This window comes from Orcinus orca, chromosome 7 (assembly GCF_937001465.1).
Source record: "Orcinus orca chromosome 7, mOrcOrc1.1, whole genome shotgun sequence".
In the NCBI taxonomy this organism is placed as follows: Eukaryota; Metazoa; Chordata; class Mammalia; order Artiodactyla; family Delphinidae; genus Orcinus; species Orcinus orca.
The window spans coordinates 59,421,472-59,438,290 of NC_064565.1; the positions used below are offsets into that span (position 1 = coordinate 59,421,472).

The 16,819-nt window shown below is 37.1% G+C and overlaps 1 protein-coding gene across 4 annotated transcripts in view; it reads right to left on the bottom strand.

Annotated features, from left to right (window-relative positions):
* Positions 1–16,819, bottom strand: part of TLK1 (tousled like kinase 1) — a 209,805-nt gene that overhangs the window by 57,570 nt on the left and 135,416 nt on the right. For all 4 annotated transcript variants that reach the window (XM_049712256.1, XM_049712257.1, XM_004267289.4 and 1 more), the window contains exons 4-5: positions 3,932–4,007; positions 877–923 (exon numbers count right to left, since the gene is read on the bottom strand). In XM_049712256.1, the coding sequence (XP_049568213.1) occupies positions 877–923; positions 3,932–4,007 (123 nt within the window). The remainder of the gene's footprint in view (positions 1–876; positions 924–3,931; positions 4,008–16,819) is intronic.

Genomic DNA, 16,819 nt, shown 5'->3' on the forward strand with positions numbered 1-16,819 from the left:
TTTCTTATCTATAGTGCCTAGCGTAACACTTAGCACACAGTAGGCATCCAAGACACCTGCGATTTGTTTATTTGATCCTACTTTGGCAAAGATTTTTAATGATATTAACACTAAGGGACTGACATCAACTAAAGAGCATTAGGTGTATCTTATAGTCTGCAACAGTTTTAGCTTAGACACTGTAAACTCAAGAAAGAAAAACAATGGAGGATAAAAAATATATATTTTAAACACAGCCCTTCTCCTAATCACCAAATTCTGCTCTCTCTCAAGGAAATATAAATATTTTTCAACTGAGTAGATCATGTTTGTTTTAATAATCACATTAATATTTCATAATGAAAACTGGTAGGCAGAAGTGTTTCTGTGTAGAAGAAAGGAAACATTCCAGACTAAGAATTTAAATTTACCACTGTTTATTATTTTCAGGGACTCTTAGATTCACATCTCTATCATTATTTAATCTCCATCCACAGGGCTCAACTGTTGCTGTGGTACTGACATCAGAAAGAATTCTAGAGGCTGGGAGACTTAAAGCTACTCTTTGCTCTTCCATTTAGAATTTGCCTTTACATAGGCTACTTTATATCTCTGGCTCTCAGTTTCCTCATCTGTAAAATAGGAATACTAATAACACCTGCTTTGACTATCTCCTGGATATAAACAAATACGGGAGAAAGTACTTTGAAAATTATGATGTGCCATACCAAAGTAAAAGTAAAGTTTAATATTCCTAAGAAGTCAGGACATCACATAGTACTGAAGTTCTGCTCTAATTAAGCAGATAATCAAAAGTTGACTTTGTGCTTCAAACAAATTATTTCAGCCCACAGCAAAATTATATTAAGAACTGAAGATATTTCTCAATGAACTTACTTCAAAATAGTCGCTAATTTTGTGGCCACGTCCCCCAATACTTTTTCCTAAAATACAGAAGTAAAAAATTTTATAGATTTAAAGTCAGTCATGACTATCTACCACATACTATATCAGAAAGAGAATGTGCCAAACTTAATTTCCCTAATACACACAAAAATAATCTATTTAATAAAAAGAATATATTTTAGTTGGGTAGTGATGGGCATCAAAAGAATATTAAGAGCCCTCAGAGGGTCAGATGCCGACTTCAGAATTCCAAAAGTCAAATGATATTTCAATAGATACATGTCAATTTTTAAAAGTCCTGATTATGGGAGAATCAAATAAATAAATCATATTAAAAGATCTCTGCTTTTAAAACTACGCTATTCAGATTGCTTAATGGCTAATAATTTCATAAAAACATGTCAATTAATTAAAAAAAAGACAAGTGGCAGCTGTATAATTGACAAACCAATTTATACCTGTAAATAATGATAAAAAAGCTTGGTCAACACAAACCATAACAAACTGACAATAACATGCTTTAATATGAATGCTATTTTGTAAAATGTTTTGATTTTCTAAAAAGTATTTCCAAATTAATAGGATTTTTAAAAAACTAAACTAGATTTTAAATATTGTCCTTATATGACCATATTGATAGTGATCCAAATTATTACAGATCACAGTTCTTTAATTAAAAGTTTTGCTCTAAAATGGACTTTTCCAAAAAAAAAAAAAGACAAATAACAAAGAAACAAAATGGACTTTTCATTAGTTTTATAAATCTTGAAGTAAGAAGTTGCTAAGAAATATGGCGTTTTGGATGGGAGGCATCCATCCTTCACTGGAATTACACTGAATAATTTCTTCAAGCTACAAAAGAAAAACTTATGATAGCATGGAGTCAAAAGCTTTGGATAATATATAAACATATACATTTATCAATTCAATACTGACTTATATACATTCATTCACTTACTTTATTCAACAAATATTTCTTGAGTGGTTACTATGTGCCAGGCATTACTGAGATAAACAATACATTTAGAAGTTCAACAACCTCAAATTCCTTCTTGGAACAAGGTAGGGGGAAATTTTTTTTAAACTAATAAGTAATCAGGACTATAAATACTACCTAGAAATTTTGAACACTGGTTTTGTACAGATTTATTCAGAGGTCAGGGAGCACTATAAAAGTTTTATACCAAAGAACTTCCCTTCTGCCTGTAACAACTTTCCTGCAGATTCTGAAGAGGTGCTATTTTTTAATGAAGACAGAGACATTTTTTGGTTGCCTACCCAGAAACTATTTCCCGAATTTTTTTCCCCTAATTGAATTCAAGTTTTATTCTGTTAACATTCCCTCCCCTACATAGCACATGTAACTTCAGGAGAGGCTGACTCCTATCTGGCCTCTGTTCCTAGTTCCCCTTCCTTCCTTCGGATTAGAAATGCAATTTTGTTCAGGTATCATGCCTTTTTCACAAAACCTGTACTTCTAAATGGAACTTTACCCCATTTTCATTTTCAGAGATGGGCCTGATTTTTTAAAAAATATTTATTTATTTGGTTGCATCGGGCCTTAGTTGCAGCAGGCGGACTACTTAGTTGTGGCATGCAAACTCTTGTTGCGGCATGCATGTGCGACTTAGTTCCTTGACCAGGGATCGAACCCAGGCCCCCTGCATTGCGAGCATGGAGTCTTAACCACTGCGCCCCCAGAGAAGTCCCGAGATGGGCCTGATTTTAAGGGCAATAATACCTCTCTTGGACATAACTGGTTTTGGAATGGACACATGACCCTATACTGGCCAAGAAGATGACAGGAGAGGTTTGCTATGGACTTAAAGAAGTCTACATCAAAGAAACAAGGAAAAAAGAAAATCACAGAAAACCAGCCTCTCTCTAAAGCAAATACAAGTGTGGAAGATGAAATGAGGAAATGCAATTAAAACTGGCCACAGTCCTAAAACCATAAGAGAAAAGCAGACAATTCTGTGGATGGCAGACCACAAAGAAAAAGATGTGGCTTCTTAAAGACACAGGTTGGATCAACCAACACAGAAGTCCCAGGCTATTTTGGGACCTGCTTTTAAAAGTGAGTTTTAAAATCTAAAGTTAAATCTATCATAACTAATATAACTAAATAAATCCAAGCCCACTAACCACAACTTGGGGAAACTACACTAAGATCAAAAAAGACCTCAGGGCAGACTGAAATACAAAGTACCACAAACTTAGAAAAAGGTGCTAGAGTGACTCAACTCCCTCCTTCCACAAAGACAGCTGCTGCAAATATATTTCTTGATGCCAGTGCCACATGTAAACACTAGTAAGCCATGGGTTCATGGCTCTAGATTTTGTGGCTCCAAAACATGTAATATATGTATAAAATCATCATTACATATGATTTAAGAGCCCAATTTATTGTATTTAATTTTGAGAAGCCAAATTAAGTGACAATACTATTTTGTCCATTATAAGAAGTTGTGTAGTCTAATGAAAGTAATTTTCTTATAGTTCATAATACAAAATGTAAGTATGAAAGAAAGGATGAAGAACAGGTATGGAAAGAAAAAGATGGTGCTTTAATGAAGTACTTCAATCATTTTTATATAGTCTTTTTTTTTTTTTTTTAATAAAAGGGATGAGTATGTTTGGGTACTTGTCTAAAAGTAAGATATAAAGTTCTTATTCAAAAACGAGAAGCCATTTCAATACCATAATTCATATAAAGAGAGAAAACAGAAAGGTGATAAAGGTAATGCTTGTCAGGTTTGGACATGACACTTTTCTTTCTAATTCTCAAATTAAAAAAATAAGGGAAATGTCAAAAGCCTGAAAACAGTAACCATAAACTACCTGTGGTACAAAAAGATTCCAATTTCATATAATTATTATTTCTTATGCAAAGTACATTCCTAAACTATTAATGCAGAAATTACATGGTATCTATAGAAATCACAAAAACACACTACTTTTTAAAAAAATTATTAATTGATTAAAAACCAGAATAATTAATCGTAAATGCCTCTTCGGCTCTTAAGGAAGATTTTGCTTCACTTACCCTGACTACTTTCATTCTGATTTTCTGCTTTTCTCTTTCTTCCTCTGGATGATTCCGATTGTTTCTTCTCTGGTGTCTACAGAAAGCAAGTTAACAGAACTTTAAATTATAGTTTTAACAGGCAAAATTTTACAATCACTATAAATGTCATTTTTATTTTCGAGGTAAAAAAAAAATTTTGCTCAACAGCGTTCATGCAATGTAAACATGTAATTATCACATACAATTTATTTAAAAGATAAAATTTCCTATTGTGTAAATTTTTTTTTTTTTTTTTTTGTGGTACGTGGGCCTCTCACTGTTGTGGCGTCTCCCGTTGCAGAGTACAGGCTCCGGACGCGCAGGCTCAGCGGCCATGGCTCATGGGCCCAGCCGCTCCGCGGCATGTGAGATCTTCCCAGACCGGGGCACGAACCCATGTCCCCTGCATCGGCAGGCTGACTCTCAACCACTGCGCCACCAGGGAAGCCCCCTATTGTGTAAATTTTTAAAATTTGAAGTGTAGGAGACCTGGTACACAGTACCTGAAATTTACATTTACAGAATATGACTTCAGGTGGATGAGAAATTTGAGAGTAATCAGCCTTTAAAAGATGCCCTTCAGGGGCTTCCCTGGTGGCGCAGTGGTTGAGAGTCCGCCTGACGATGCAGGGGACACGGGTTCGTGCCCTGGTCTGGGAAGATCCCACATGCCGCGGAGTGGCTAGGCCCGTGAGCCATGGCCGCTGAGCCTGCGCGTCCGGAGCCTGTGCTCTGCAACGGGAGACGCCACAACAGTGAGAGGTCCGCGTACCGCAAAAAAAAAAAAAAAAAAAAAAAAAAAAGATGCCCTTCAAATTCTTAACTGGATAGGGCAAAAAAACCCCCACAAAATAATAACAAAACACCGTATGTTTTCCCATTAGTTTTCTACTATTCATATATATTCTATAGAAGTAAAATAAACTTGGGCTAGAAAAAAAGAGCAGAACACAAACCTTAATATATACAATCCCTACTAAAAAGAACCATTCACCTAAATGCCTAAAAATTATTATCCAACAACAATCAAAGCAAATTCATAGATTATATCCTAAATCAGGTGTCTGCAAACTATAGCCAGATGGCCAAATCTGGTTGGCCACCTGTTTTTGCAGGGCCCATAATCTAAGCATAAATTTTACATTTTTAAATGTTTGAAAAATATAAAAACCGAACAAGAATATTTCATGATATGAAAACTTAAATTCAAATTTCAGTGTCCATAAATTTGGTTCTATTGGAACACAGTCACACTCATTCATTTATGTACTGTCTGTAGTTCCTTTCACACTACAGCAGCAGAGCTGAGTAGCTGTAACAGAAACTGCATGGCCCATAAAGCCTAAATACCTGGCCCTTTACCAAAAAAAAGTTTGCAGAGCCCTGTCCTACATGACGGCTTGTTCTTAAATTACAGGTTTGCTCTTTTAACTGATAGGAAGTATTTCCATCAGGCTAAAACAACAAGTAATTTTTGTGCAGTCTGACAGAATGTTGTGCTTAGTGAAAAATTAAAACCAAATGTGCACAAGGCAATGGCACAGGGCCCTCAAATTCTAGAAGCTTGGCAAGTTTGTCTGGTGCCAGAACAAAGGATATCTGAATGAATGAAACATCAAGGCAACTTAAAATAAATCTCTAAAGGCAACGTAGTCCTCCAACAAGGAAGGGACTTAATCCGTATTTTGATGTCTCTTGTAAGTAGTTCTGTGATTAAATAGTATGAATGACAATAAACAACCTAACTCATACTGAGCATCTATGGTTCCCCAAAGTATTATCTGGGGAATTTTAAGTTCTCTCACTGACATTCTGCCAACAAGACAACAGATTCAGAGAGGTTTAAGTGAATGTTACTAATCTCTGAATTCTTTAAAGACAGAAGTTATATTTTCTCCCCACCTCCTCCTCCCACCTCCATACCTAGCATGATAAATAACAAATATTAAATAACTTACTCAAGGTAACTAGGATTCAAATCAAATTCAATTCTGTGTATTTCCAAGGCCTAAATGCTTTTTTCCCTTCTATGTGTTATGATTATATATCCTACATCAAGTAACTGAATGAATCAACCATACAAAAATACTTCAAATTTTCACTAAGTTCATAAATAAAATTCATTATGTCCAATAAACTGCCTATATGTTTTCACATCGTAAACCAGAGATCTTAAAGAAATCCACTCTAACCAGCAATCTACTCAGGAGACAGAATGACATACCGCAATTTAAGGTAAATAGTTCATTAGTTTAGTTTCATACTCAAAATTACCAAACTCAGACGTCAGTGGTAACCAATCTGTTATTCTTCTTGGAATAAAAGTATCACCAAATTAAAAATTCTAAGTTAACAGTTTTATAAAGAACCCTATAATCTATCTTAAAACAAAGGAGGGGACTTTCCTGGTGGCGCACTGGTTAAGAATCCACCTGCCAATGCAGGGGACACGGGTTCGGTCCCTGCTCCGGGAAGATCCCACATGCCACGGAGCAACTAAGCCCGTGCACAACTACTGAGCCTGCGCTCTAGAGCTCGCAAGCCACAACTACTGAAGCCCGCGTGCCCTAGAGCCCGCATGCCGCCAACTACCGAGCCCGCGCACCTAGAGCCTGTGCTCCACAACAAGAGAAGACCACCCAAATGAGAAGCCCGGGCACCGCAATGAGGAGTAGCCCCCACTTGCTGCAACTAGAGAAAGCCCATAAGCATCAACAAAGACCCAACGCAACCAAAAATAAATAACATTTTTTTAATTAAAAAAAAAATAAAACAAAGGAGAACTCCCAAATAATAATTTATTCATATCCTTCCCAAATTAATCTATGTAAAAAATATAATTTAAGGTCAAGGAAATATGGTTTTTCAGAACAGTTTTAATGGTATAATAATTTTTAAGCATGGCACAATCCTTTTGGATTTCCATCTTAAATCCTGACTAGCTTCTTTGAACAAGCAAAACAAAAAACTAAACAGAATAATAAAATTCTGAAAGCTATATTGGAAACAACATTTTCTATCTAGAAAACTAAAGAATATATAATGTTGTAAATGGTTCCATACCATTTCCTAAAGTATATTCCAAGGAACACTGGATCAGCGGTAGATTGAGAGGCTACATTTTAAAATGGAAGGTATAGTAGGGTGGTTCAACTGGGGGTGAATAAAGTTAGATTTATTTATTTACAAAGCTTCTAAGAACCATTAAAATACTAGCACTCACTGGCTATCTCCAAAAGGGGGGTGGGATGCAAGGATACAGTACATGTGGCAATTCTCAAACTTATTTGGGATAATGTTCATTAAATACTTTACTGGATATAGCCTTCAAGATATTTAAGGTCTTTTTTATTTTCATTTTTTTAAGACATATAAGGTAACTTAGTAAAAACTTTTTCTCCAAGGCAAAATTTCCCTAAATTTAAAATTTTCTGGAATGGGGACGTGAGACAGTCTTTTGGGGGAAATGTCATTTTGTTTAGAACAAACTAACAAACCCCCCAAATGCATAATGATTACAGTGAAGAAAAAACGGCAACAGGCTTCCCTCTTTTAAACCAGAGAAGAATTTGAGGAAGGAAGATGAAGAGAAAAAGGAAGATGAAGGAAAAAAAGGATGACAGGACTAAAATTAATTTTAAGACTGTAATCTGGGCTTCCCTGGTGGCGCAGTGGTTGAGAGTCCGCCTGCCGATGCAGGGGACACGGGTTCGTGCCCTGGTCTGGGAAGATCCCACATGCCGCGGAGCGGCTGGGCCCGTGAGCCACGGCCACTGGACCTGCGCGTCCGGAGCCTGTGCTCCGCAACGGGAGAGGCCACAACAGTGAGAGGCCCGAGTAGCCCCCGCCCCCCCCCCCAAAAAAGACTGTAATCTGGGCTTCCCTGGTATCGCAGTGGTTGAGAGTCCACCTGCCGATGCAGGGGACACAGGTTCGTGCCCCGGTTGGGGAAGACCCCACATGCCCCGGAGTGGTTGCGCCTATGAGCCATGGCCGCTGAGCCTGCACATCCGGAGCCTGTTGCTCCGCAACGGGAGAGGCCACAACAGTGAGAGGCCCGCGTGCCGCAAAAACAAACAAACAAACAAAAAACGACTGTAATCTAACACTAATACAAGTAAGAAGTTGGAAATAGCTAATAAAAAACTGAAAAGCTGAACAAAGCAAAAGATGAGAAAGGGAAACCTAGATATACCTGATTTGCCTATAAAGTAAATGTAGGCATTATAAACACACCATTTTGCCTTCCCATGAATTTTAATCTTTTTTCACCCACATCCTACCTAGTAATGACTACCTCGTGCTGACCTTTGACTTCATTCTCATCTCATAGATTATTTTAGGGCTGTTCTGTCAGCCTCAATGGACCATAATTTCCTCAGAAGAAAGTACCATGAGTCTCTGAAAAAACACAGACTAAGAATCCAACTCTGTGTCCACTATTTACTATAATTTTCAGTATGTTACTTAACCCAAGACTCAATTTTCTCATCAATTTTAAAGGTGATAATATGGCCTAAAAGGATTGTGGGGATTAAATGAGAAACATACCAGAAACATAAGTAGTATAGCATCTAGAACAGTGTATAGTCTATATCAGTAAGCTATTCTTATCTGAATGGCTATCCTTCTATTACTCCAAATAATCCACGCACTTTCATGTTTCAAAACTTCAATCACGTGTCACTTGTTAAATAATTAGCAGCTTCTGCCCTAACAGTTTACAAATAACTTGTAGGGTTTGCAAAATAAGCAATATTTCAACTCTGATCTCAACCATAAGCCACAGAACTTATAGTCTAGGCCCTAAGTATTACATCACTAACCCTAAGACAAATGTACTTTAAACAGTTTTTTTGGTTTTGAATTTAAATAATCTGAGCAACACCTATATTAAACAAAACAAAAACTCTCAATGAAGCCTAATGCTGCCAATTCTCCCAAGACATCCTTTGTGTATGGACTTATTTGGCGATTTAAAAGCTTGAGGATTTAGGGTAGGCAGAAACTCATCAAATATTTAACCTCTAAAATGGCTCATCACTGAGAAGAAAAAGTTCAGAATACTATCTGTGACTTTCAAATTGTACTCCAGAGACACCTTAGGGGAGAGAAGGTTGTGTCTCCAAAGTTACTAAAGGGAAGGAAGGAGCAGGTGGCTGAGCTAAGGCTCTAGCCACCAGAGACACATCCTATCCCACCTCTACCCTATCCCTGGGAACACAGCATGTCTTACTTTAATATTGAGGTTCTATATCAGATTTCTTCAAAGAAAGAGCTTGATGGCTTCAAAAATGTTTGAAAAACCACTGATCCTGACCAATCGATTTCCTAGAAAATCTAAGGGACATCAACCAGGCCACTACTGTATTTCTGTAAAGTGTAAAACTTGGACATATTGAGCATTTTATATACAACATTTTCAAGCTTGTTACTGCTCTCACTAATGCTGTCACTCTTTCCTCTATATTTTCTCAATTATTGTACTATAACTGACCACAATAGGAAAGGATTATTATGGAAGGCAAAATAATATGACTTGGCTTTGAAGTAAAGATGGAAAGACTACAGTATTATAAAAAGTTAAAGAATTCCGACATACAGGGGAACAGTGATTAGGAGAAAATGATGGAAGCAGAAATTGGTATTCTTTAAATCAATTCAGCTTTATAAATGCTAGTTTGTAATCATACCAAAACCTGAATGATTACTCTGATATTTAAATGTTCCAAGATATTAGTGTGAATTTATATAGCATTTTACAGAGTTGGAAGGAAGTTCAAAAAACAAAGACAAATCTAAAGGACTCAAGAGGTGATAGTGATATACCTAATGTTCCAATTTCATTTGGAATTTAAGTCAGTGATTATTAAACAAGGTTTTCATATCTAATCATGTGGCCTGTTGGTTTATCTTGCAATAAAAATAAATCTGCCTTTAATCAATGCAAATAAGACCAAATATAAGGAAATAAGAACCTTAATGCTGTCACAGAATGAGGGAGAAAGCAATATGGATTGTTCCATGAAAACAGATAACCACCTCTACAAGCCTCCAACTAGAGGTATTTTAAATTACTGGCATAAATGCATTATAGAAAATTATAACAGTATGTGAAAAGATATTATGACATCAACAAAAGAGGAGTGGATATTAAAATTTATTCTTCACCTCTACCTTAGAGTCCATCAGCCCCAACTGAACAGAAAAAGAAAAGTGAGATAGCATCACCTGTAACAAAATTACTACTTAAAGTTAAGAGACACCGATATATTTAATTTCTTTCCGTTAAAGGAGAAAATACTTTAAAGTAGAAAGAAAAGTTACTCTAATATTAAATAATACCTGTTACAAAATATTCAATATTCAAACTTGTCAGAACGAATTTTTTTCTGATTGACTCATTTAGCTAAAGACTGGTTTGAAAAACACTACTCATTGGCTATTTCAATGATTCATATACTCAGGTCTCAAATTCAAGGTCACTATACTTTGAACAAATGGCACATAAACCTTTTTGCCCACAGCTGGTAATAACCATGTTTTATTCACATTTCTAGGCAAAACTTAAAATGTGGGAGAAATCTTTGTTATTTACTGAACTAAAAAGGGAAATCTGGAGCCTTATAAAAATAATCAACATAAAATAGATGTTCTAGTCAAGAATATCAAAGACACAAGATACTATTTCTTCCAACATTTTGCCATAAACATTAGGTTAGAATAATGCACTATAAGAAAACTGAAATTCTGTAGTGAAAACTTCCTTGCTGCTTTGTATCCAATTTACATTTAGATAAAACGTATCATAAAATATGTATATCCTAATTCCAGGATGATTTTGAGCTGGCATGACCTGAAATTCAGTCTTTCTCTGCCCAAGAGTCAAACTTTAATACCAACTATTTTCTGTAAATGTTTGCTTGAATCTTTGACACCTAAAAGACCTATTATTTTGCTGATTTCAATATAAAAAGCATAAAAAGTTCATGTACGCAACATTTTGGGATCCTATCACCAAATAAGAGCATTTCCTTGCTGCTCAAAGTAAACCCAATCAACATATCCGCAATTTTGAGTGTAGCCTATTTTCTCCTGTATTGCCTTATCATTTAATAATACGTAATATCAAAGATGGTAGAGAGCCAAAGAGACGAAATCAGATAACCCTCCACTAAAATGCATGCTGCCTTACCGGTAACTAAAAGTGTGCCAGCTCACAGCATTTTTAAAAGCCTGAAGGATTTTTACTCCCTCCACAAACATACAGCATCCATAACCACATCAGTAACTAAAAGAAATATAATACTTAATCTTATTTTCAATTTTTAAAAACTACCTTACTTGCCATCCTCACAGCTGTACTTCTTAGGTTCCTATTACCTGGACCCATTTTAATTTACACTCACATATGCTTAAAAGGAGCATACTAAATCTTCGATATTGATAAAGCGCAGTTTTGTTTGCCATTTTCTTATCATTTACATAGCATAACTATTTCTTTGCATTTTCCCTTCTCTGGCTTTCGCTTTGACTTAAGGCTTTATCTGTTAAATAGTATAAACCATAAAATTAGAATAAAGCTGGACTTCCTCCTCTGTTCATATGATCTGACAAGCAGTTTTCAAATCATACAATCAGAATAAAACAGCCATAAAGAGCAAATGCTGTGGAGGGTGGGGGGAAGCAAATTTTCAAGACAACTGAGTCTGGAAATGTTGGCATTTTGAAGAGTACCTGTAATAGTAAAATTGAGAACGTGATTTCACAGCTTTTCTCCCATTGTGACACTCATGATGAAGTAACATATCCTGTATAGTATCCCTATAGACACTGGCTGAACATGAATCCCTAGGTCCTTATACAATTATGTCTTTGGAATAGGCACTTTTTTTTTTTTTTTTTTTTGTGGTACGCGGGCCTCTCACTGTTGTGGCCTCTCCCGTTGCGGAGCACAGGCTCCGGACACGCAGGCTCAGCGGCCATGGCTCACGGGCCCAGCCGCTCCGCGGCACATGGGATCCTCCCGGACCGGGGCCCGAACCCGCGTAACCTGCATCGGCAGGCGGACTCTCAACCACTGCGCCACCAGGGAAGCCCGGAATAGACACTTTTAAGTGTAAATGCTGTGCCGGAGAATATGCACATTTAAAAATTTAAAGATATTTCCAAATTGTACTATCAAAGGTGATATTAAATCTTTACTCACACTAAAACTGTACGAGGGGCTTCCTTGGTGGCACAGTGGTTAAGAATCCGCCTGCCACTACAGGGGACCCGGGTTGGAGCCCTGGTCCGGGAAGATCCCACATGCCACGGAGCAACTAAGCCCGTGCACCACAACTACTGAGCTTGCGCTCTAGAGCCCGCGTGCTGCATCTACTGAAGCCCCGTGCGCCTAGAGCCCATGTTCTGCAACAAGAGAAGCCACCGCAGTGAGAAGCCCGCACAGCACAAGGAAGAGTAGCCCCTGCTCACCACAACTAGAGAAAAGCCCGCGCACAGCAACAAAGACCCAACGCAGCCAAAAATAAAATAAGTTAAATAAATAAATTTTTTAAAAAACCATTCATTTTATAGTAGTATACCATATATACTGAATAAATATTTGTTAATCAATAAATATTTAAAAAAAAAACTGTATGAGAATGCCCCAAAATCCTTTAAGATGTTTACCTGATGTGTTTTGTTTTTTAAAAAGTGGGATTTCATTGTTACAGTTTTCTCTATAGCAATACTGCATTATAACCAGAAAAAAAGGGTTGATTTTATTATTTAAAGGAAATTGGTCTATCATTTATCTATTAGCACTGATTCTCAATGTTGACTATACTTCATAATCACAAAGCTGTTATTTAAAGCTCATGCTGGCATCCCCATTCCAAATGGAAACATCTCTGGAGGGAGACCAAAGGAATCCATATTTTTTAAAAGCTCCAAAAGTAATGCTGATATATCATCAGGATTAGCAATATAGCCAATCTAATATATAATAATATAGCATGTATTTCCTGCACATTCCACTTTAGAGAATCCCTAAAATTAGTAAGTTATTCTATATATAACCTTCCATTAAGAACTGCAGACCAAAATTGTGACATGTAACAGAAAATTCATTAGGATAGGAGAAGTCCAGTGCATTGTCATGATTACTCAGTTATTTTAGAAAATGAGAATTAATCTTAAAGAAAATTAGTAAAATACTATGTTCTGCTGATATAAAAATACACCTAATATTTTTAAAACTCTACTATAGTACAAGCATACCTCATTTTATTGAGCTTTGCTTTACTGCGCTTCATAGATACTGCATTCTTTTATAAATTGAAGGTCTGTGGCAACCTTGATCTAGCAAGTCTTTTGGCACCATTTTTCCAGTAGCATTTGCTTACTTCCTCTCTCTGTATCACATTTTAGTGATTCTTGCAGTATTTCAAACTTCTTCGTTATTATATTTATCATGGTGATCTGTGATCCATGATCTTTGATGTTACTATTTTAATTGTGTTGCAGCGCCACAAACTGTGACCATATGACAGTGATCTTAATCAATAAACGTTGTGTGTGTTCTGAATGCTCCACTGATCAGCCATTCTCGCCCTCTCCTCGGGCCTCCCTATTCCCTGAGATACCACAATATTGAAATTAGGCCAACTAAAACTCTACAATGGGCTCTAAGTGTTCAAGTGAAAGGAAGAGTTGCACATCTCTCACTTTTAATCAAAAGCTAGAAATGGGGCTTCCTTGGTGGTGCGGTGGTTGGGAGTCCGCCTGCCGATGCAGGGGACGCGGGTTCGTGCCCCGGTCTGGGAGGATGCCACATGCTGCGGAGTGGCTGGGCCCGTGAGCCATGGCTGCTGGGCCTGCGCGTCCGGAGCCTGTGCTCTGTGGCGGGAGAGGCCACGGCGATGGGAGGCCCGCGTACCGCAAAAAAAAAAAAAAAAGCTAGAAATGATTAAGCCTAGTGAGGAAGGCATGCTGAAAGCTGAGACAGGCCGAAAGCTAGGCCTCCTGAGCCAAAGTTGTGAATACAAAGGAAAAGTTCTTGAAGGAAATTAAAAGTACTACTATAGTGAACACACAAATTATAAAAAAGCGTAACACCGTTATTGGGGATGTGGAGAAAGTTTGAGTGGTCTGGATAGAAGATAAAACCAGCCACAACATCCCCTTAAACCAAAGACTAATCCAGAGCAATTCTATGAATGCTGAGAGAGGTGAGGAAGCACAGAAGAAAAGTGTGAAGAAGCAGAGGTTGGTTCATGAGGTTTAAGGAAAGAAGTCATCTCCTTAACATGAACATACAAGGTGAAGCAGCAAGTGCTGATGTAGAAGCTGCAATGAGTTATCCAGGAGATCTAGCTGAGATAATTATTGAAGGTGGCTACACTAAACAACAGGTTTTCAATGTAGATAAATCAACCTTCTCTTGGAAGAAGATGGCACCTAGGACTTTCATAGCTAGAGAAGTCAATGCCTGGCTTCAATGCTTCAAAGGATAGGTCGACTCACTTCTTAGGGGCTTAAGCAGTTGGTGAATTGAAGTTGAAGCCAATGTTCATCTACCATTCTGAAAATCCTAGGGCCCTTAAGAATTACCTTAAATCTACTCTGCCTGTGCTCTATAAATGGACAACAAAACCTGGATGACAGCACATCTGTTTACAACATAGTTTATTGAATATTTTAAGGCTACTGTTGAGTCCACTGCTCAGAAAAGAGATTCCTTTCAAAATATTACTGGTCATTGACAATGCACCTGGTCACCCAAGAGCTCTGATGGAGATGTACAAGATTAATGTTGTTTTCATGCCTGCTAACACAACAGCCATTCTACAGCCCATAGGTCAAGGAGTAACTCTGACTTAAAAGTTTTATTATTTAAGAAATATATTTCATAAGGCTATAGCTGCCATAGTAATTCCTTTGATATAATTCCTTTGATAGATCTGGGCAAAGTAAACTGAAAACCTGGCAAGGATTCACCATTTTAGATGCCATTAAGAACATCTGTGATCCATGGGAAGAGGTCAAAATATCAATATTAACAGGAATGCGGAAGAAGTCAATTCCAACCCTCATGGACAACTTTGAGGGGTTCAAGACTTTAGTGGAGGAAGTAACTGCAGGTGTGGTGGAAATAGCAAGAAAACTAAAATTAGAAGTGGAGCCTGAAGATGTGACTGAATTGGGGCAATCTCATGATAAAACTTTAATGGATGAGTTGCTTCTTATGGATGAGCAAAGAAAGTGGTTTCTTGAGATGGAATCTACTCCTGGTGAAGATGCTGTGAAGATTGTTGAAATGACAACAAAGGATTTAGAATATTACATAAACTTAGTTTATAAAACAGCAGCAGGGACTGAGAGGACTGACTCCACTTTTGAAGGAAGTTCTACCATGGGGAAATGCTACCAAACAGCGTTGCTGCTACAGAGAAGTTGTTGGTGAAAGAAGAGTCAATGTGCAGACATCACTGTTGTTTTATTTTTAAAACGGCCACAGCCTCCCTAACCTTCAGCAACCACCACCCTGATCAGTCAGCAGCCATCAACACTGAAGCAAGACCCTCCACCAGCAAAAAGATAACAACTTGCTGAAGCTCAGAAGATGGTTAGCATTTTTTTCAGCAATATAATATTTTTAAATTAAAGTAGGTACATTGTTTCTTCAGATATAATGCTACTGCACACTTAGACTACAGTATAGTGTAAACATAATGTTTATATGCACCGTGAAACCAAAAAATTCATGTGACTTGCTTTATTTCAATATTCGCTTTATTATGGTGGCATGGAATTAAACCTGCAATATCTCTAAGGTACACCTGTATAAGATATTGAAACCAAATTGTTCAGTAATGTCAACTTGTGCTGAATGTACTTGTCTAAAAGCATATTTATCAGAAAAAAAATCTGTGAAGTGCTGCCAGTCCAGGCATATCTTGGATTGGTAAACTATAAATCATCTTAAATCTAAATATTTCCAAAAAAGAATACCACTTTTTCAAAAGACTAACGAGGGTCATTTATCTAACTAGTAAGTTAGATACTACATTAGTTATACAGAAAGAGTATAGAACAATAGTTGAAAACATCACTTTGAAATAAGACAGACACTTTAAAATTAGAACTTTGACTATTAACTTACTATCTGTGGGTAAATTAACCTCTCTGGGCTTCTGTTTTCATACCCAGAGATGTGAAACTTATAGAGCTGTAATCTAGCTCCACAGGTAACATGCTACAACTTTATTTTCCCTCCTTCATTAATGGGGTGGTTCCCAACTAGAGGAGATCTGCCTCTACCCCCCGAGGATATACGGCAATATCTGGAGACATTTTTGGTTGCCACAACTTAGGGGTGGGGGGATGGGCTACAGATATCTAATGCATCATGTAGAGATGCTGCTAAGCATCCTACATTACACATGACAACTCCCTCCCCATCCCGAGAATTATCTGGCCCCAGATGTCAAAAATGTTAAGGTTGAGAAAGCTTGCTTTGATGAATACATAAGAATCACATGTAGCTGACACAAAAACTGCCTTATATTATACTACAACTGAAGTACATTATTAAATTTATTTATTCAACAAATATTTACTGAGCATCTACTACGATTAAGTGCTATACCAGGGTCCACTTCATTCTTAAAATGACATGGCATGTTCCTCTTCAAAACTTGTTTACAACAGTCAGTTTAGAACTTTCTTGCTCTAAAAACCACCCACCCACACTAAATGTACTTTTAAAAAGGGAAACATTTAACAGCTGTTTGTTTGCTTTCTTATTAAATGGCCTACAGAATCAAGATTTATTGATCTATGAGAAATCAAAAATTATCTAGACAGAGTATTATCAGA